Here is a 23,357-nt window from a genome sequence, read left to right as displayed (position 1 = left end):
TTCTAGTATTACTCCGCAAGTTCACATAGTACTACTTGGCGAGGGTACATGATATTACACCCTAATATCCGTATCACTAGTTATTGTAATATTACGGAGCCGCACCACATTTACTTACCATTATAATGTGAAGAAACTTTTTCTTAATGTATTTGTGAAACGTCTTTATAACATTATTAATGACAAGATAAAAAACAACTAATTGTTAATTAAATAAACTAAACTTTTTTTTCTTGTAAATGTGCTTCTTCAACCTTGTTCCTTCTTCTTTAAACTATGTAATATATTTTAATGTTACCACGAAGCCAAGAGTTCTACTTGAACTGAGTTGACCCTGGTGATGACATCACAAACAGGAAGTGAACTCTCTGGCTTCACTTCAGCAGAATCAGGTTTTACAGGCTTTAAATCATTTTATCGTATTTATTATCAAATCTGTGAGTGTGACAAGATGTTTGCTTGAGACGTGATCACTACTTGATTGAATACTGTAGTATTATTATCTCATAAGCAGAGAGATAAGTAAATAAAGATTGTGACAGAAGAGGAAGTCGCAGCAGTAAACTCTGGGGTTCTGAGAACAACTTTGACATTTGAAAAAATACAAATGTGTTTTTTCTGTATTTCCGGCTCATGTTGTTTCGTAAGCTGAAGGTTCTGGTCGTGACAGCGAGAGTTAAATCAACAGTTTCTGTCTCAATGTTAGTCTGGTCCGTCCTTGACAGGCGTCTGTGATTATCTTGGTCTGCTGCTCCAGAGGGTGAAGGACGAAAACTCTTTATCACAATATTCAGTTCTCGCCTGTGTACTCAGAAAATATAACAAGATCAACGATCAATTTAATGAAGCTGTAGTTGTAATAGAAGTAAAGGTAGTAATATAAGTCGTAGTAGTAGTAGTAGTAGTAGGAGTAGTAGTTGTAGTAGTAGTAGTAGTTGTAGTTGTGGTAGGAGTAGTAGTAGTTGTAGTAGAAGTAGTAGTAGTAGTAGTAGTAGTAGTAGTTGTAGTAGTTGTAGTAGTAGTAGAAGTAGTAGTAGTAGTAGTAGTAGTAGTAGTAGTAGGAGTAGTAGTAGTTGTAGTAGAAGTAGTAGTAGTAGTAGGAGGAGTAGTAGTTGTAGTAGTAGTAGTAGTAGTAGTTGTAGTTGTAGTAGGAGTAGTAGTAGTTATAGTAGAAGTAGTAGTAGTAGTAGTAGTGGTAGTAGTAGTAGTAGTAGTAGAAGGGGGAGAAGAAATAAAGGGTAGTACAAATACAAATAATAAGATTTGAGGAAGAAGTAGTATAAATAAGAGTATTATAAGTAGTAGCAGTAGAAATAAAAGTAGTATAAGTAGAAATAGCAATGTCAACGAAGTTGTCAGAATATAATGAGAGGCAGAAGTTGAGGAAGAAGTAGTATAAGAAGAAGTAGTCGTACTAGAAGTAGAAAAAAAGTAGTAGAAGTAGTCATAGAATGAGTAATACAAGCTGTAGTAGTAGTAAAATAAGCAACAATTGAAGTAGTTGATATTAGTAAAAGTAGAAGGTAAAGTTGGTAGTAGAATTTTTAGTACTAGAGTACTAAGTACTAGAAGTTGTAGTAGAAATAGCGGTAGCTAGTGGTAGTTCTCGTATGAGTAAAATTAAAAGTGGGAAGTAGTAGTATCAGTTGTTGTTGTGGTAGAAGAAGAAGAAGCAGAAGTTGAGATAGTAGAAATAGTAGATGTGGTAGTAAAAGTTTCAATAGTAGAAGTAGAATGTGTGGTAGTAGTTGTAGAAGTTGTAGTAGTAGTAGCGAGAGGGGTAGTATTAGAAAAAGTAGAAGTAGGATTTGTAGTAGTGGTAGTAGAAGTAGAATTGGTTGTAAGTAAGTAAGTAAGTAATTTTTATTTATATAGTGCTTTTCCAGACCAGGGTCACAAAGCGCTTAAACAATCAAAACAATATTCAATAAGTATATATTTTAAAGGTCAAGATAAAACTGATAACACAACAGGAGTTCCAGAAAATCAAGGAAAAGCCTGAACAAATTAAAACATCTTAAGATGTTTCGTAGCAGTAGAAGTAGTAGTCACAGTAGAAGTAGTATTAGTAGTATTAGTAGTAGTACTACATATTTAAACACGGACCAAATATCCGTGCTTCACTAGATTTATTTGTTTATGATCAATATTTTTACTAAAGTTTCTAAAGATTTGTTCAACAATATTGTTTTTTTTAAATAAATGTTGTGAGTTTACTGAATATTCCAGATGCAAAAATACTCCCAAGAAACTTTTTATTTCAGTGAATATTTAGAGGAAAATATGTACAAAGTAAGGATTTAAAAATAAATGTCAAATAAATACTTATTTGAGCGTAAAAAAAAACACATAAAAAGTGAATCAGTGTTCATGGGTCTGAAGCTCTAGTCGGCCATCTTAGCTGTGGGCAGCTCCTGGATCTGAGCCTCGTCCACGGATCCCTCCGGCAGGTGAACCGTCATGGTGCAGGCCCGGATCCCCCCGAGGGGCTCCAGCACGTTGAAGACCCGGTCCCAGACGTCCTGCTCCGGGTCGTAGCGCTGCACGATGTCCACCATGCACCTGCTGTTCCAGGAGTACCCGCCCACCACGTAGACCTGCCCGTGGAACACCGTCACCCCCACGTCGCTCTGGCCTCGAGGCATGGGGGCCACCAGGGTCCACTGGTCCACCTCGGGACTGTAGTACTCGCAGGTCAGGACGTCGTCGTAGTCGCTGTTGCCCCGGAAGTGGTTCCCGCCCATGACGAAGAGTCGGTCGCCGACGGTGCACATGCAGTGAAGACCTCGCAGCTCCTGCATGTCGGCCTTACGGGTCCAGGCGTCGTGGACCGGGTCGTAGCACCAGAGCTCGCGCTGGAACATGTCGCAGGTGATGCCCCCTGGTGGTGGGATTCAGACTCTTTTAGACCATTTACAAATTGAAAACACACATGTTTTCACGGCACAGTGTTTATATTTCATAGTCTCGTTGTCTTCTTTCTGGAGAATTGTTGTACTTCCTGTTTAAGGTGAAGGAACTTCAGCACTTCCTGTCTGTGGTGAAGCCGATAACTACCTCTGCCTTTTCTGCTTCTGAAGCGGAAACAGGTTGAACGGATGTCGCCACTAAGACATGGTGAGAACTTTAGTGTCTCAAAAGTCGAACGGGGGACGGAAGCTCAGAAAGGAGTCGGTGGTTTGTCACCTTCGTTGATAAACATCTGAATAAATTCACAACATGACATTGTTGTTGTATATTGTTGTTTCCCACTATCAGACTTTTACTACTTCAAGTATAAATCCTATATTATATAGTTTAGCAGCTTTTTTTAAGATGATGGACGTAAAATGTTAACATAATATTTGTAATGTCACCTGTCAGTTACATGTCTTCTGACTTCTAGACTTGGCAGAAGAGGTGGAGTTTGGACGACGCTTAAATATGATTGGACGGTGAAAACCATGGCTATTTATGTGGAGCTACAGTGGCTAGAGAGCTTGTCAACGCCGTTTTTTTTAGATGGATGGACATACGGAGACGGACAGACAGACAGTTAGAAAATCATACGGACGGACAGATAAAAAGACGGACAGACGGACAGTTAGAAAGTCAGACGGACAGTTAGACAGACAGTTAGAAAGACAGACGGACAGTTAGAAAGACATATGGACAGTTAGAAAGACATATGGACAGTTAGAAAGACATACGGACAGTTAGAAAGTCAGACGGACAGTTAGACAGACAGTTAGAAAGACAGACGGACAGTTAGAAAGACATATGGACAGTTAGAAAGACATATGGACAGTTAGAAAGACATACGGACAGTTAGAAAGTCAGGCGGACAGTTAGACAGACAGTTAGAAAGACAGACGGACAGTTAGAAAGTCAGACGGACAGTTAGACAGACAGTTAGAAAGACAGACGGACAGTTAGAAAGTCAGACGGACAGTTTGACAGACAGTTAGAAAGACAGACGGACAGTTAGAAAGACATAAGGACAGTTAGAAAGTCAGACAGACAGTTAGACAGACAGTTAGAAAGACAGACTGACAGTTAGAAAGACATACGGACAGTTAGAAAGTCAGACAGACAGTTAGACAGACAGTTAGAAAGACAGACGGACAGTTAGAAAGACATACGGACAGTTAGAAAGTCAGACAGACAGTTAGACAGACAGTTAGAAAGACAGATGGACAGTTAGAAAGACAGACGGACAGTTAGAAAGTCAGACAGACAGTTAGACAGACAGTTAGAAAGACAGACGGACAGTTAGAAAGACATACGGACAGTTAGAAAGTCAGACAGACAGTTAGACAGACAGTTAGAAAGACAGACGGACAGTTAGAAAGACATACGGACAGTTAGAAAGTCAGACAGACAGTTAGACAGACAGTTAGAAAGACAGACGGACAGTTAGAAAGCCAGACAGACAGTTAGACAGACAGTTAGAAAGACAGACGGACAGTTAGGAAGACATACGGACAGTTAGAAAGTCAGACAGACAGTTAGACAGACAGTTAGAAAGACAGATGGACAGTTAGAAAGACAGACGGACAGTTAGAAAGTCAGACAGACAGTTAGACAGACAGTTAGAAAGACAGACGGACAGTTAGAAAGACATACGGACAGTTAGAAAGTCAGACAGACAGTTAGACAGACAGTTAGAAAGACAGACGGACAGTTAGAAAGACATACGGACAGTTAGAAAGTCAGACAGACAGTTAGACAGACAGTTAGAAAGACAGACGGACAGTTAGAAAGCCAGACAGACAGTTAGACAGACAGTTAGAAAGACAGACGGACAGTTAGGAAGACATACGGACAGTTAGAAAGTCAGACAGACAGTTAGACAGACAGTTAGAAAGACAGACGGACAGTTAGAAAGACATACGGACAGTTAGAAAGTCAGACAGACAGTTAGACAGACAGTTAGAAAGACAGACGGACAGTTAGAAAGACATACGGACAGTTAGAAAGTCAGACAGACAGTTAGACAGACAGTTAGAAAGACAGACGGACAGTTAGAAAGACATACGGACAGTTAGAAAGTCAGACAGACAGTTAGACAGACAGTTAGAAAGACAGACGGACAGTTAGAAAGTCAGACAGACAGTTAGACAGACAGTTAGAAAGACAGACGGACAGTTAGAAAGACATACGGACAGTTAGAAAGTCAGACAGACAGTTAGACAGACAGTTAGAAAGACAGACGGACAGTTAGAAAGACATACGGACAGTTAGAAAGTCAGACAGACAGTTAGACAGACAGTTAGAAAGACAGACGGACAGTTAGAAAGCCAGACAGACAGTTAGACAGACAGTTAGAAAGACAGACGGACAGTTAGGAAGACATACGGACAGTTAGAAAGTCAGACAGACAGTTAGACAGACAGTTAGAAAGACAGACGGACAGTTAGAAAGACATACGGACAGTTAGAAAGTCAGACAGACAGTTAGACAGACAGTTAGAAAGACAGACGGACAGTTAGAAAGACATACGGACAGTTAGAAAGTCAGACAGACAGTTAGACAGACAGTTAGAAAGACAGACGGACAGTTAGAAAGACATACGGACAGTTAGAAAGTCAGACAGACAGTTAGACAGACAGTTAGAAAGACAGACGGACAGTTAGAAAGTCAGACAGACAGTTAGACAGACAGTTAGAAAGACAGACGGACAGTTAGAAAGACAGACGGACAGTTAGAAAGCCAGACAGACAGTTAGACAGACAGTTAGAAAGACAGACGGACAGTTAGGAAGACATACGGACAGTTAGAAAGTCAGACAGACAGTTAGACAGACAGTTAGAAAGACAGACGGACAGTTAGAAAGACATACGGACAGTTAGAAAGTCAGACAGACAGTTAGACAGACAGTTAGAAAGACAGACGGACAGTTAGAAAGACATACGGACAGTTAGAAAGTCAGACAGACAGTTAGACAGACAGTTAGAAAGACAGACGGACAGTTAGAAAGACATACGGACAGTTAGAAAGTCAGACAGACAGTTAGACAGACAGTTAGAAAGACAGACGGACAGTTAGAAAGCCAGACAGACAGTTAGACAGACAGTTAGAAAGACAGACGGACAGTTAGGAAGACATACGGACAGTTAGAAAGTCAGACAGACAGTTAGACAGACAGTTAGAAAGACAGATGGACAGTTAGAAAGACAGACGGACAGTTAGAAAGTCAGACAGACAGTTAGACAGACAGTTAGAAAGACAGACGGACAGTTAAAAAGACATACGGACAGTTAGAAAGTCAGACAGACAGTTAGACAGACAGTTAGAAAGACAGACGGACAGTTAGAAAGACATACGGACAGTTAGAAAGTCAGACAGACAGTTAGACAGACAGTTAGAAAGACAGACGGACAGTTAGAAAGCCAGACAGACAGTTAGACAGACAGTTAGAAAGACAGACGGACAGTTAGGAAGACATACGGACAGTTAGAAAGTCAGACAGACAGTTAGACAGACAGTTAGAAAGACAGACGGACAGTTAGAAAGACATACGGACAGTTAGAAAGTCAGACAGACAGTTAGACAGACAGTTAGAAAGACAGACAGACAGTTAGAAAGACATACGGACAGTTAGAAAGTCAGACAGACAGTTAGACAGACAGTTAGAAAGACAGACGGACAGTTAGAAAGACATACGGACAGTTAGAAAGTCAGACAGACAGTTAGACAGACAGTTAGAAAGACAGACGGACAGTTAGAAAGTCAGACAGACAGTTAGACAGACAGTTAGAAAGACAGACGGACAGTTAGAAAGACAGACGGACAGTTAGAAAGCCAGACAGACAGTTAGACAGACAGTTAGAAAGACAGACGGACAGTTAGGAAGACATACGGACAGTTAGAAAGTCAGACAGACAGTTAGACAGACAGTTAGAAAGACAGACGGACAGTTAGAAAGACATACGGACAGTTAGAAAGTCAGACAGACAGTTAGACAGACAGTTAGAAAGACAGACGGACAGTTAGAAAGACATACGGACAGTTAGAAAGTCAGACAGACAGTTAGACAGACAGTTAGAAAGACAGACGGACAGTTAGAAAGACATACGGACAGTTAGAAAGTCAGACAGACAGTTAGACAGACAGTTAGAAAGACAGACGGACAGTTAGAAAGACATACGGACAGTTAGAAAGTCAGACAGACAGTTAGACAGACAGTTAGAAAGACAGACGGACAGTTAGAAAGACATACGGACAGTTAGAAAGTCAGACAGACAGTTAGAAAGACAGACGGACAGTTAGAAAGACAAACGGACAGTTAGAAAGACATACAGACGGACAGATAAAAAGACGGACAGACGGACAGTTAGAAAGTCAGGCGGACAGTTAGAAAGACAGACAGACAGTTAAAAGACAGACGGACAGTTAGAAAGACAGACAGACGGACAGTTAGAAAGTCAGACGGACAGTTAGAAAGACAGACGGATGGACAGATAAAAAGACGGACAGACGGACAGTTAGAAAGTCAGACGGACAGTTAGAAAGACAGACGGATGGACAGATAAAAAGACGGACAGACGGACAGTTAGAAAGTCAGACGGACAGTTAGAAAGACAGACAGACAGTTAAATGACAGACGGACAGTTAGAAAGACAGACAGACGCACAGACAGACAGTAAGAAAGACAGACAGATGGATAGTTCGAAAGACATGTTGATGAACAGACATACAGTCAGAAAGACGGACAGTTCGAAATACGGACAGACAGACAGTTAGAAAGACGGACAGACAGACAGTTAGAAAGACGGACAGACAGACTTTTTTTTTTGTTTCACTTCCAGTCACCTGAGATGTACATGAGGTCTCCGTGGACCGTCCCAGCGTGACCGTAGTGAGGCTCCAACATGTTGCTGACCAACGTCCACTCGTTGTTCTTCAGGTCGTAACATTCCACCGAGTCTAGAACCATAGAAGAAGAACCGTGAAGAAGAACCATAGAAGAAGAACCGTAGAAGAAGAACCATAGAAGAAGAACCATAGAAGAAGAACCATAGAAGAAGAACCGTAGAAGAAGAACCGTGAAGAAGAACCATAGAAGAAGAACCGTAGAAGAAGAACCATAGAAGAAGAACCATAGAAGAAGAACTGTAGAAGAAGAACCATAGAAGAAGAACCGTAGAAGAAGAACCATAGAAGAAGAACCATAGAAGAAGAACCATAGAAGAAGAACCGTAGAAGAAGAACCGTGAAGAAGGACCATAGAAGAAGAACCGTAGAAGAAGAACCATAGAAGAAGAACCGTAGAAGAAGAACCATAGAAGAAGAACCGTAGAAGAAGAACCATAGAAGAAGAACCGTGAAGAAGAACCATAGAAGAAGAACCGTAGAAGAAGAACCATAGAAGAAGAACCATAGAAGAAGAACCGTGAAGAAGAAACATAGAAGAAGAACCGTAGAAGAAGAACCATAGAAGAAGAACCGTAGAAGAAGAAACATAGAAGAAGAACCGTAGAAGAAGAACCATAGAAGAAGAACCGTGAAGAAGAACCATAGAAGAAGAACCGTAGAAGAAGAAGCTTAGAAGAAGAACCGTAGAAGAAGAAACATAGAAGAAAAACCATAGAAGAAGAACCGTAGAAGAAGAACCATAGAAGAAGAAACATAGAAGAAGAACCATAGAAGAAGAACCATAGAAGAAGAACCTTAGAAGAAGAACCATAGAAGAAGAACCGTAGAAGAAGAACCATAGAAGAAGAACCGTGAAGAAGACACATAGAAGAAGATCCATAGAAGAAGAACCGTGAAGAAGAAACATAGAAGAAGAACCATAGAAGAAGAACCATTTTCCAAAAACATCCAAAAATGTATTAAAATATGAATTAAAAAAGTCAAAATCACACTAAAACTGTTTTTGTCAGTAATATATCTACTTCTATTTCCAAAATCTTTACCTTCTACTTCTACTAATATCAACTACTTCAATTTCTTCTTCTTTTACTACTACTACAACTTGTACTACTCTATGACTACGTCTTCTACTTTTAATTCTTCTTCTAGTACGACTACTACTACTTATACTACTACTACCTCAACTTCTGCTTCTCCTTATACTACGACGACGTCTATGAAATTGCTATTTGTATTTCTACTACTTTTATTTCTACTACTACTTCTATTTCAAATACTACTACTTCTAATACTCTGACTTCACGTCGTCTTCCTTCCACTCACCGATCTCTCCCGTGGTGTTCCTGCCGCCGACGGCGAACAACTTTCCCGCCAAAGCGCTGAGGTGGAAGAAGGTTCTCTTCTCGTTGAGCGACGCGATCTGGATCCAGGTGTTGAAGCGAGGGTCGTACCTGTAGGCGCTGCCCACCGCCGTCTTACCCTTCGTGTCGTACGTGCTCTGACCTGAAAGACACGGCATCGTCTGAAGGGTTTTTATGTGGGGATGGTTCATGAAACAGTGTCATTATCTTCAGAGTCCACTAGATGGTAGTGATGTGTTGATGAAGCTTCATGAAACAGTGTCATTATTTTCAGAGTCCACTAGATGGTAGTGATGTGTCGATGAAGCTTCATGAAACAGTGTCATTATCTTCAGAGTCCAATAGATGGTAGTGATGTGTCGATGAAGCTTCATGAAACAGTGTCATTATCTAAGGAGTCCATTAGATGGTAGTGATGTGTTGATGAAGCTTCATGAAACAGTGTCATAATCTAAAGAGTCCATTAGATGGTAGTGATGTGTTGATGAAGCTTCATGAAACAGTGTCATTATCTAAAGAGTCCATTAGATGAAGTGATGTGTTGATGAAGCTTCATGAAACAGTGTCATTATCTAAAGAGTCCATTAGATGGTAGTGATGTGTTGATGAAGCTTCATGAAACAGTGTCATTATCTTCAGAGTCCACTACATGGTAGTGATGTGTTGATGAAGCTTCATGAAACAGTGTCATTATCTTCAGAGTCCACTAGATGTCAGTGATGTGTTGATGAAGCTTCATGAAACAGTGTCATTATCTTCAGAGTCCACTAGATGGTAGTGATGTGTTGATGAAGCTTCATGAAACAGTGTCATTATCTTCAGAGTCCATTAGATGGTAGTGATGTGTTGATGAAACTTCATGAAACAGTGTCATTATTTTCAGAGTCCACTAGATGGTAGTGATGTGTCGATGAAGCTTCATGAAACAGTGTCATTATCTAAAGAGTCCATTAGATGGTAGTGATGTGTTGATGAAGCTTAATGAAACATTGTCATTATCTAAAGAGTCCATTAGATGGTAGTGATGTGTTGATGAAGCTTCATGAAACAGTGTCATTATCTTCAGAGTCCACTAGATGGTAGTGATGTGTTGATGAAGCTTCATGAAACAGTGTCATTATCTTCAGAGTCCACTACATGGTAGTGATGTGTTGATGAAGCTTCATTAAACAGTGTCATTATCTTCAGAGTCCACTAGATGGTAGTGATGTGTTGATGAAGCTTCGTGAAACAGTGTCATTATCTTCAGAGTCCCCTAGGTGGCGTCTCTGCACTGTTTTCCTTTGTTGCGAACAACTGTTGTAATGAAAAATCATTTTTAAGTGATGGGAAAACCTTCTGACCTCTGAACAACATGACACTGTTTTATGAAGCTTCGTCTCTAGTTTCATGGCAGTGAATCAATCAATTTATATTGTGTTTTATGTGATAATATAAAAGTATATTCTCGTTCTAGAATACCTTTAAACACCTCACACAACTTTAAATAAAACAAATATGTTACATTAATTCATATATTATTTGTTTTTATTTAGCTTTAAACTTTTACAGTTTCATAATCAGACGTGTAATATGGTTCATATTTTTTATTTCTTGAGCTATTTTCTTTTAAATTGTGTTTTATGTGGTATAAAATAATTAAACCTGTATTCCTTTGAACCCTCACCACCCCCCAAAAAAACTATATTATATTTTCTTGTTTGCATTTTATTCATTTTCTCTCCTCATAGGTTAAATATATATATATTTTTTTTAATTCATTTTTTTAATATTCAAAATTTAATCTTACATGGTGAACAAACCTTTTTCAACATGAAACTTTCTGTACTTCACAAATGTGTTTTCTGTATCTGAAATGTATCTAGACTAACTAATGACGCATAAGATTAGAAAAAATTTGAATGTATTTGCTCTTTGAAAAAAAATGCAAATACATGCAAATGAAATGTACATTTAAATATTTTTAAAGAATGCGGTCTGAAAGAAAATAATCTAGTTTCTTTTTTTACCTTGAATACTTTTTAACGCATTGTTAATAGTTTGTATGTGTATAATACACAACACAATATGTGGGTTTAAACGTTTGCTTTTTATTGCAGTCAGATTTAAAACATTGTTAATATTTGTATTTATAATTTGTACTAATAATTAAATTATTTTACTATTTTCAACATGATTCTTTCTGTTATTTTTTAATAACAATAATATATAACAATAATAATAAATACTTTAATTGTATTTGTTTATATGTGGGTTCAAATGGAATTTCGCATCAGACGTGTAATATTGTTAATATTTTGATTCTGGGTTTTTAAATATATATATTTTTAAACATATTACACTTTAAACAAACTATTGAACAAAATGATACTTTTCAGTATTTTTAAAATTGTGTTTTATGTGGAAAATACATTTATTCTTGTTTCCTGGAATACCTTTGACTAACTTTCTTTTTAAATTAAATTATAAATAAAAAGCTTTCTTTTTTAATAAATAAAAAAACACAAATTTTATATTAATTTATATATAGTGTTCATGTATTCGTGGGTTTAAACTTTTAAATAATCATTCAAATAAGACGTTTAATATTATTTTAAAAATATGTAATTTTGGGGGGAAAATAAACACTAATATTTTCACAATGACACTTTCTATACTTTGTAACTGTGTTTATGTAAATAGAACCTTTATTCCTTTATCTAGAATATTGTGTTTATAACATATATAAGTATGTATGTATATGTAAAATATGTCAATTTAATTTAATAAATAGTTATTGATTTTGTACGTGGTTCAAACTTTTGCATTTTCATTCCAATCAGACGTGTAACATAGTTAATATTTAATTTTTTGTTCTGGTTTTATTCTTTTAATAAAATATATCAATCAATCACTGTTTCATATATAGAAGATATATATATATACATATATATATATATATATATATATATATATATATTTTATTTAAAGAATAAAACCAGAACAAAAAATTAAAATATGAACTATGTTACACGTCTGATTGGAATGAAAATGCAAAAGTTTGAACCACGTACAAATATACGTACAAATACATATATATATATATATGTATATATATTAAACACTTTCTCTACTATTTATGTTATATATATTTATTTTTAAACACTTTCTCTACTATTTATTTTATATATATATATAGTTTAAACACTTTCTCTAATATTTATGTTATATATATATATTTTAAACACTTTCTCTACTATTTATTTTATATATATATATTTTAAACACTTTCTCTAATATTTATGTTATATATATATATTTTAAACACTTTCTCTACTATTAATGTTATATATATACATTTTAAACACTTTCTGTACTATATATGTTATATATATATTTTAAACACTTTCTCTACTATTTAAGTTATATACATATATTTTAAACAATTTCTCTACTATTTATGTTATATATATTTATTTGAAACACTTCCTCTTCTTTTTATGTTATATATATATATATTTTAAACACTTTCTCTAATATTTATGTTATATATATTTATTTGAAACACTTCCTCTTCTTTTTATGTTATATATATATATATTTTAAACACTTTCTCTACTACTTATGTTTGTGTTTTTCTACCTCCGACGATGAACAGGAATCCTCCCAGCAGCGCCACCCCGTGCTGGTAACAGGGCACCTCCATGGGCGCCAGGGCCCTCCAGTAGCCGCTCTTCTCGTCGTACAGCCTCAGCTCCCGACTGACCACCAGCTGCTGCCGCATGACGCCGCCCAGCGCCAGGATGTGGGTCGAGTCCGAGCGGATCCGGCTGCGCTCGTTCTGCAGCGCCGGCTGGACGAAGGGCATGATCTGGTAGTTGCTGGCCTCCAGCAGCAGGTTGAGGCAGGCGGTGGACGAGCGCATGAGGGACGAGCCCTCGTCCTCCTCCTCGCGGGAGATCTGCAGCAGCTCGCCCGGGGTCATCAGGGGGAAGCGGATGTTGCGCATCAGGGTGTAGACGCAGGAGTCCCGGGCCGGCGGGTCCAGCTCCAGCCAGCGCTTGGCAATGTAGTAGAGGTCCATCTCCGTGAAGCCCTTCAAGGAGTTGCTGGCCAGAGCGTTGGCCATGCTGGTCTCAGAGAGCTGCAGGTACCGACCGCACTCCACCAGCTCGGCCAGATTCTGACCCACGAACTCACCTGCGGCGCCGCAGAGAAACTTCAGAGATCATTCTTAGTAGTATATACGAGTATCAATAGAACAGTACATATTTCAAATGTTGAAACTTGGTTTTGTGTAATTTGAAATGATTTAATAATACATTTTAATATATATATCTTTTTTTACACATAGACTTTGATATTCTGATCCAAATTATATAAAAATAAACATTTTAAATTCTATATTTTTTAATCCATAGGCTTTTAAATTCAATATGAAAAAGTAAAATCTGACCAGACCAGTCCAGTCTTTTTCAATTCAATTGGAAAATAAAAAATATTGATACAGTAATGTCATGATTTTTTTGTTCCCATTATATTGAATCGATATTCAATAGTACATTATTGTTTTTTTTAATGTATTTATTGTTTTTATTTATTTATGGATTTAAAACAATGTTTAATTTTTCTTATGATTTATATTTCAATGAAGTTTGAATGATCTCAAATACATTTGTTCATTGTTCATTGTTGTTTTGTGACTAAACTTTTTAGCCACTAATTTAATACTTCCCCCGCTAGATCCCTGGCGATGACTGAGGACAAGAGGATACAGTGACTCCAGCAGCTTTTAAAAGCTGATGTTTGGACATATTTTAGTTTAAAACAAATGAAATTAGTTACGACTTTGTCAAGAGTCATGTGGTCTGTTTATACTACAACACTAGAGTCAAGTACTCCACAAAACTGCACATATATACATGTTAATACACTATCACAACACCAGAGTCAAGTACTGGACAATACTACACATATATACTTGTTACTACACTATCACAACAACAGAGTCAAGTACTGGACAATACTACACATATTTACTTGTTACTACACTATCACAACACCAGAGTCAAGTACTGGACAATACTACACATATGTACTTGTTACTACACTATCACAACACCAGAGTCAAGTACTCGACAATACTACACATATTTACTTGTTACTACACTATCACAACACCAGAGTCAAGTACTGGACAATACTACACATATGTACTTGTTACTACACTATCACAACACCAGAGTCAAGTACTGGACAATACTACACATATATACTTGTTACTACACTATCACAACACCAGAGTCAAGTACTCGACAATACTACACATATTTACTTGTTACTACACTATCACAACACCAGAGTCAAGTACTGGACAATACTACACATATGTACTTGTTACTACACTATCACAACACCAGAGTCAAGTACTCGACAATACTACACATATTTACTTGTTACTACACTATCACAACACCAGAGTCAAGTACTGGACAATACTACACATATGTACTTGTTACTACACTATCACAACACCAGAGTCAAGTACTGGACAATACTACACATATATACTTGTTACTACAGTGTCCCTATATATCGTATTGTCGCCCGTGTATTGTGACGAATATCGTAGGTTTTTTGCCTGATTGCAAATCCTGCCATTTCTCAGACATCCGCCACTTTTAATGGACTCAAAAGTTCTTCAAAAGTTACATTGTCAGATGATCGGAACATGATTGACTGAAAGCTTGGTCAAGTACCTCGGTACTCCTTTGTTCTTGACTGGTGGCACAATTATACCAACTTTTTATACTGAATTTTTAAGGCTTAACATGAAAATATTTTGCATTTTATTTATTTTTTATTTTGAATAGTGTAAAACAAAGTAATTTTTTTTAATGTAATTTTTTTTTTAATAGAAATTCAACTTTTAAACTCGTGAATTATGGAAATCAATTGTTCCAAAACTAATTCAATTATTAAAAAACAAAAAGAAAAAATATGAATTTAAACATAAAAAGTTTCTACATTTTAAATTCAACCACTCAATATTCTGGTGGCACTGATATACTCCATATGTATTCCACTTATCTAAAGTACATTTCAGCAGCAACTATAGTACTTGCCGATGTTCTTCTTGACGTCATCCAGGAGCAGCACGGTGGAGATACGTTCAACTTCAATGCAGTTTTCAATCGTGATCTAAACGAAAATGTAATTTTTTTTTTAAATTTTCGGACCTAACAATGACTGGAGATGTCAGGAGCTCGGTCTCACCTCGCTGCTGAGGAGCTGGTTGCAGAATCTCAGGACCGGCATGACCTGCAAGAAGTTCGCCGCTTCCAGAGTGTCCTGAAGGTTCCCCATGTCCAGGTTGACCTTGGAAGTGTAGACGAACTCGATGATGTTCCTCAGTCCGACCTTGGTGACCCCGTGGAGCTTGACCTCGTTCATGTCCTGCTCCTTCATGCCACCTTCCAGCGAGCAAGAAGAAGATGTCGTTTGTGATGTTTCATCAGAGGGAAACCTCGACTCACCGGTGAACATGGCCTTGAAGTAGTCGCTCGAAGACGCCATGATGACCTTGTGAACCGGGAAAGTGTCTTCGCTGTCTCCGGGTTTGAGCGTGACGTCGCAGAGGAGCTGAGTTGATCGAAAAGCATCGAAACCCTTCGAGATAAATTAGAAAAAAAATCACAGTGAAACATTTAGTTCTTCAAAAGGTTGGCTTGTTTAAACAGCTGATGAGGTTTCAATAAACAGCTGATGAGGCTTCATGAAACAGCTGATGAGGCTTCAATAAACAGCTGATGAGGTTTCAATGAACAGCTGATGAGGCTTCAATAAACAGCTGATGAGGTTTCAATAAACAGCTGATGAGGCTTCAATAAACAGCTGGTGAGGTTTCAATAAACAGCTGATAAGGTTTCATGAAACAGCTGATGAGGTTTCATGAGACAACTGGTGAGGCTTCATGAAACAGCTGATGATGTTTCAATAAACAACTGGTGAGGCTTCATGAAACAGCAGATGAGGTTTCAATAAACAGCTGATGAGGTTTCATGAAACAGCTGATGAGGTTTCATGGAACAGCTAATGAGGCTTCAATAAACAGCTGATGAGGTTTCATGAAACAGCTGATGAGGCTTCAATAAACAGCTGATGAGGTTTCAATAAACAGCCGATGAGGTTTCATGAAACAGCTGATGAGGTTTCATGAAACAGCTGATGAGGCTTCAATAAACAGCTGATGAGGTTTCATGAAACAGCTGATGAGGCTTCAATAAACAGCTGATGAGGTTTCAATAAACAGCTGATGAGGTTTCATGAAACAGCTGATGAGGCTTCAATAAACAGCTGATGAGGTTTCAATAAACAGCCAATGAGGTTTCATGAAACAGCTGATGAGGTTTCATGAGACAGCTGATGAGGCTTCAATAAACAGCTGATGAGGTTTCATGAAACAGCTGATGAGGCTTCAATAAACAGCTGATGAGGTTTCAATAAACAGCCAATGAGGTTTCATGAAACAGCTGATGAGGTTTCAATAAACAGCTGATGAGGTTTCATGAAACAGCTGATGAGGTTTCATGGAACAGCTGATGAGGCTTCAATAAACAGCTGATGAGGTTTCATGAAACAGCTGATGAGGCTTCAATAAACAACTGGTGAGGCTTCATGAAACAGCTGATGAGGTTTCCTAAAACAGCTGATGAGGTTTCAATAACAAGCTCATCCCAGACTGTTTTTGTTTGATTGACTATTGTTATGAAGTACCTGCAACACAGCCGATCCATGCTCAGCACTGCTGAACCCTTTAGGCGAAGGTCGGGGAGGAAGTTTTGGTTTGACACTCGGTCCTGAACACTTTGGTACCAGAGGGAGGAGGAGAGCGGCTGCAGCTAAAGCAGGGCCCGGGGCAGGAGGTCGTCTCGGAGCTGGAGGGAACATGGCAGCCGGTGGTGACGGAGAAGCTCTGCCATCTACTGAGACAAAACCCAAACAAAACATGACTCGGTGAGTTATTTTGTAATGTTTGTAGATCACGGCATCGGATACACGGATGGAGTCGGGCACCTTGCTGTTGGGGGGGTCTTTCCAGTTGAGGTTGTCGATCTCTTGAGTGACCGAACCGGGAAAACCTGCGACCCGATCTGCCAGACCCGGCTTCGTCTCCCACCCTGTCAATCAAAGGCACTGAGGTGTTAGATTGAGTTCCAACTGCGAGGAGGTCGGATTCTCAAACTGCTCTTCCTATTTTGATAGTTTATTAATCTGGCTTTTAGTGAGGCTTCAATAAACAGCTGATGAGGTTTCATGAAACAGCTGATGAGGATTTCATGTAACAGCTGATGAGGTTTCATGAAACAACTTATGAGGTTTCATTAAACAGCTGATGAGGTTTCATGAAACAGCTGATGAGGTTTCATGAAACAACTTATGAGGTTTCATTAAACAGCTGATGAGATTTCATGAAACAGCTGATGAGGTTTCATGAAACAGCAGGTAAGGTTTCATTAAACAGCTGATGAGGTTTCATGAAACAGCTGATGAGGTTTCATGAAACAACTTATGAGGTTTCATTAAACAGCTGATGAGATTTCATGAAACAGCTGATGAGGTTTCATGAAACAGCAGGTAAGGTTTCATTAAACAGCTGATGAGGTTTCATGAAACAACTAAAGATGTTTCATTAAACAGCTGATGAGATTTCATGAAACAGCTGATGAGGTTTCATGAAACAGCAGGTAAGGTTTCATTAAACAGCTGATGAGATTTCATGAAACAGCTGATGAGGTTTCATGAAACAGCAGGTAAGGTTTCATTAAACAGCTGATGAGGTTTCATGAAACAGCTGATGAGGTTTCATGAAACAACTTATGAGGTTTCATTAAACAGCTGATGAGATTTCATGAAACAGCTGATGAGGTTTCATGAAACAGCAGGTAAGGTTTCATTAAACAGCTGATGAGGTTTCATGAAACAACTAAAGATGTTTCATTAAACAGCTGATGAGATTTCATGAAACAGCTGATGAGGTTTCATGAAACAGCAGGTAAGGTTTCATGAAACAGCTGATGAGGTTTCATGAAACAACTTATGAGGTTTCATTAAACAGCTGATGAGATTTCATGAAACAGCTGATGAGGTTTCATGAAACAGTAGGTAAGGTTTCATTAAACAGTTGATGAGGTTTCATGAAACAACTGATGAGGTTTCATGAAACAGCAGGTAAGGTTTCATTAAACAGCTGATGAGGTTTCATGAAACAACTAAAGATGTTTCATTAAACAGCTGATGAGATTTCATGAAACAGCTGATGAGGTTTCATGAAACAGCAGGTAAGGTTTCATGAAACAGCTGATGAGGTTTCATGAAACAACTTATGAGGTTTCATTAAACAGCTGATGAGATTTCATGAAACAGCTGATGAGGTTTCATGAAACAGTAGGTAAGGTTTCATTAAACAGTTGATGAGGTTTCATGAAACAACTGATGAGGTTTCATGAAACAACTAAAGATGTTTCATGTTGCCATGTTGGACGATAATAATAATGATTTAAAATGTATTTATAGGGAAGAAACTTTATGGTAAAAATACATGTAATGTATGTAATAAAGGATGTGATTAAAAAAATAAAAAGAAACAAATAAAGGAATAAAAACGTACCCGACATCAGCTGCATCCTGAGGCTGGGGACTGTTTCTATTCTGGCGGTTTCTCCTGAACATTCAAAATAAGGATTCAAAGAATGAATGCATCGAAACAAATGAAAGCATAATATTTATTCGTTCATTTACTTTTACAGATCTTTCAACAAACAGCAGAATTATGGAAAGTGATGCAGAAATAAAACGAGGTTCTTGTCGTTTTGTTCATTGATTTTAAAGATAATATTTTTTGGATTGTTTTAATACTTTTGTTGCAATACTTTTTTTAATCTGATTATAGATGGTTAACCAGCGACCTGCGTGACCTTCCGTGACCTCATTTAGTCGTTTGAATGAAAAGAAAGAAAAGAGATAAAGCAGATTATTAATCCAACAAAAGTCAATTTAAGTGAGTCTTTAATTTCTATTTGTTCAGGCTTTTCCTTGATTTTCTGGAACTCCTGTGTTTTTATCAGTTTTATCTTGACCTTTAAAGTATATATTTTATTGAATATTGTTTTGATTGTTTAAGCGCTTTGTGACCCTGGTCTGGAAAAGTGAAATATAAATACAAATTACTTACTTACTTTAAAAAGAATACAAAGGTCAAGAGGTCACGGTTAAAGAGCTTTTAAACAAACTACTCTTATCTTCGACTGTTGCTTCTAAATCATCACGACAATCACTTCCCGTGTCAAAATCTTAGCAACGTTTTGAAATAAAATGTCGGAATAACTTTAATATTTTTGTAAATAAAGTCAATAATTTAAATAAAAATACACTATGTGTCAAACTCCGACCTGAGGTGTTTTTTAATGACCTTTTTTTAAATTCCATGTTCACTAAACGTCTCACTGTTTTTCAGAAATAAAGATTTTAAACGACTAATCTTTAAAAAAAATATGGTAAATGGACTCTATTTTATAAATACATTTAAATACATTAAATCTTGTAAAGTTGTTTTTATTTCTATTTTGAGTCATTATTTGCATTTATTTCAATAAAATCTGCCTCTAAAAGACATAAACACAAACATACAGTTTATTAACCTTGAATTTTTCTTTTTTTACACTAAATTACATTTTTATACAAGAATATTTGTAAAAGGAGAAATTTTCAAAAACTAACTCGGACCTAAAATAGTTTTACTGATGATCTAAATGTACTTGAGTGAGCACAAAAAGCAAATAAAAAACTTTAAAACAATAATAAAAGTGTTTTTTATTCACATGATATGCTTTAAAAATATATAATTCATGTTCCACACACACACTCGCACACACACACACTCGCACACACACACACACTCGCACACACACACACACTCGCACACACACACACTCACACATGTTTTCGACGCCTACACACGGATGCAAGCGGCCGATTTTTAAAACAAGTTTTACTGACGACAAACTTTTGTTTCAAATTCATTCAAACGTCTAAAGATGGTTTAAAACTTTTAATGAGAGTTTTTTAAACTGATAATAAGAGACTGAAGACATGTTATGTTTGTTCGTCGTGTTCGACGAGTGTGTTTTTTTTTACCTGGAAGAAAGTCTCCGCAGGAACCCGGATCCCAGGGTTCCCTCCAGCCTGACGCCACTACCAGACCAAGACTTGAGGAGACGACTTGAGGAGACGACTTTAGGAGAAGACTTGAAGGGAAGATTTGAGGGGACAACTTGAGGAGACGACTTTAGGAGAAGACTTGAAGGGAAGACCTGAGGAGACGACTTTAGGTGAAGACCTAAGGAGACGACTTGAGGAGACAACTCGAGGAGACGACTTTAGGAGACGACTTTAGGAGACAACTCAAGGAGAAGACTTGAAGAGACGACTTGAGGAGACGACTCAAGGAGACGACTTGAAGAGATGACTTGCAGAAACGACTTGCAGAGAAGACTTGCAGAGACGACTTGAGGAGACAACTCGAGGAGACGACTTTAGGAGACAACTCAAGGAGACGACTTGCAGAGATGACTTGCAGAAACGACTTGCAGAGAACACTTGAGGATATGACTCAAGGAGACGACTTGCAGAGACGACTTGCAGTGACGACTTGAGGAGACAACTTGAGGAGACGACTCGAGGAGACGACTTTAGGAGACAACTCAAGGAGACGACTTGCAGAGATGACTTGCAGAAACGACTTGCAGAGAACACTTGAGGATATGACTCAAGGAGACGACTTGCAGAGACGACTTGCAGAGACGACTTTCAGAGACGACTTGCAGAGACGACTTGAGGAGACGACTTGAGGAGACGACTCGAGGAGACGACTCGAGGAGACGACTCAAGGAGACGACTTGCGGAGACGACTTGCAGAGACGACTTTCAGAGACGATTTGCAGAGACGACTTGAGGAGACGACTTGAGGAGACGACTTGAGGAGACGACTCGAGGAGACGACTCAAGGAGACGACTTGCGGAGACGACTTGCAGAGACGACTCGCGGATGCGACTTGAGGAGGAAAATGTCTTCATCGACTGTCGAACTCACACCTCAACCGAGGCTTCTGTCACTTCCTGTGTAACTTCCCTGTTGCTCTGAAACCGATGCTGCAATTCTCTTGTCGTACAACAATTTCTGTCACTTTCACTTCAGTGAATACAAGTTTTATTTGATTAAAACCCCTGAAGGTTTGAAAAACTAGTGTTAGATTTAGAAAAGCAGGATTTAAGGGACTCACTAGTAATTAACTGTTTTATCACACCTGCCAAGGAGCTGATAATCTTCATCTTTATTAACTCACGCATTTAAATGAAACAAGACAAAAATTCTCATGATCCAATAAAGTTGTTAGACTGTGTTTGTTTTGTTGCTTAGAGTCATTAAAATGATCTTCTGATGTTTTTCTAGTTGTGTGTATTCTTTGACCTTCAGGTACTTTCATCTACTCACACATAGAAACTTCATTCAACTTTAAAAACTACTTATAATTCTACTACTACTATTAATTCTACTATTACCTCTATTTATACTTTTAGTACTAATTATATTACTACTACTGCATTTACCAATTACACTTCTACTACTTATTCTACTCAAAATACTACCGCTTCTACTTATTATAATTCTACTACTACTACTAATTCTACTATTACCTATATTTATACTTTTAGTACTAATTATATTACTACTACTGCATTTACCAATTACACTTCTACTACTTATTCTACTCAAAATACTACTGCTTTTACTTATTATACTTTTACTACTACTTTTAAAACTAATACGACTACTGCTATACCAATTATACTACTACCTCTCCTTATACTTTAAGTACTTATTCTTAGACTGTGTTTGTTTTGTTGCTTAGAGTCATTAAAATGATCTTCTGATGTTTTTCTAGTTGTGTGTATTCTTTGAGCTTCAGGTACATTCATCTACTCACACATAGAAACTTCATTCAACTTTAAAAACTACTTATAATTCTACTACTACTACTAATTCTACTATTACCTCTATTTATACTTTTAGTACTAATTATATTACTACTACTGCATTTACCAATTACACTTATACTACTTATTCTACTCAAAATACTACTGCTTTTACTTACTATACTTCTACTACTACTTTTAAAACGAATACGACTACTGCTTTACCAATTATACTACTACCTCTCCTTATACTTTAAGTACTTATTCTTAGACTGTGTTTGTTTTGTTGCTTAGAGTCATTAAAATGAGCTTCTGATGTTTTTCTAGTTGTGTGTATTCTTTGAGCTTCAGGTACTTTCATCTACTCACACATAGAAACTTCATTCAACTTTAAAAACTACTTATAATTCCACTACTACTACTAATTCTACTATTACGCCTATTTATACTTTTAGTAATAATTATATTACTACTACTGAATTTACCAATTACACTTATACTACTTATTCTACTCAAAATACTACTGCTTCTACTTATTATACTTCTACTACTACTTTTAAAACTAATACGACTACTGCTTTACCAATTATATTACTACCTCTCCTTATACTTTAAGTACTTATTCTTAGACTGTGTTTGTTTTGTTGATTGGAGTCATTCAAAATGAGCTTCTTGGCAGAGGTATGCGCCGCCTTTTCATTTAGTTAGTTAATTTATTAAAAAGTACTTATTTAAAAAAACATATTAACATGTATTCAAGACATTGTTGCACGAGTGCGAGAAATACACAACACACTGTGTTTGCAGGGAAAGATTAATGAACGTGAAAGTTGTTTTTCAAAAGAAAAACTTAGAATCTTGTCAGAAAAATGACAAATGATTCATATACTTTTATCAACTTTTTATATTTATACATTAATATATACTGTATATATATAATTCTGTATCCGCTCAACTTGCTAATCCTGAGCCAATTCCTGTCTTTATACTTTTTTTCAAGTTTTTTGGCGTCAAAAAAAGAGAGAAGGATAGAAAGATTAGAGAAGTTCATCAGTTCATCATTTCCTTTTATGAAACTTTCTTGCTCAATCACACTCAGTATCATTGTATCATTTCTGTGGTTAT

General features: G+C 37.3%; 1 protein-coding gene across 1 annotated transcript; it reads right to left on the bottom strand.

The window, feature by feature from the left end:
* Nucleotides 1–2,238: 2,238 nt before the first annotated feature.
* Nucleotides 2,239–21,587, bottom strand: LOC148068099 (kelch-like protein 9). The gene is made up of 13 exons (XM_087804563.1): nucleotides 21,563–21,587; nucleotides 21,012–21,309; nucleotides 20,394–20,633; nucleotides 18,868–18,921; nucleotides 17,274–17,377; nucleotides 16,974–17,179; nucleotides 15,734–15,866; nucleotides 15,474–15,670; nucleotides 15,323–15,398; nucleotides 12,840–13,397; nucleotides 9,181–9,360; nucleotides 7,795–7,908; nucleotides 2,239–2,881 (listed from the first exon to the last, which is right to left on the bottom strand). Exons 1-13 carry the CDS (start codon nucleotides 21,585–21,587, stop codon nucleotides 2,385–2,387), a joined length of 2,682 nt encoding a protein of 893 aa, XP_087660689.1. The 3' UTR covers nucleotides 2,239–2,384.
* Nucleotides 21,588–23,357: the final 1,770 nt, after the last annotated feature.

The sequence above is a fragment of the Callionymus lyra genome, chromosome 12 (assembly GCF_982586985.1).
Source record: "Callionymus lyra chromosome 12, fCalLyr1.hap1.1, whole genome shotgun sequence".
NCBI classification, from domain to species: Eukaryota; Metazoa; Chordata; class Actinopteri; order Syngnathiformes; family Callionymidae; genus Callionymus; species Callionymus lyra.
Note: the sequence above shows the minus strand (reverse complement) of the source record. Positions and strands in the feature narration are given on the sequence as shown.

Coding starts and splice junctions, on each gene's coding strand:
- LOC148068099 (XM_087804563.1), bottom strand. CDS start 21,587: ATGAAGATTATCAGCTCCTTGGCAG. Junction 21,310..21,562: donor GATTATCAGCTCCTTGGCAG/GTGTGATAAAAC, acceptor TTCCTCCTCAAG/TCGCATCCGCGAGTCGTCTC. Junction 17,180..17,273: donor AAGACCCCCCCAACAGCAAG/GTGCCCGACTCC, acceptor TTGTCTCAGTAG/ATGGCAGAGCTTCTCCGTCA.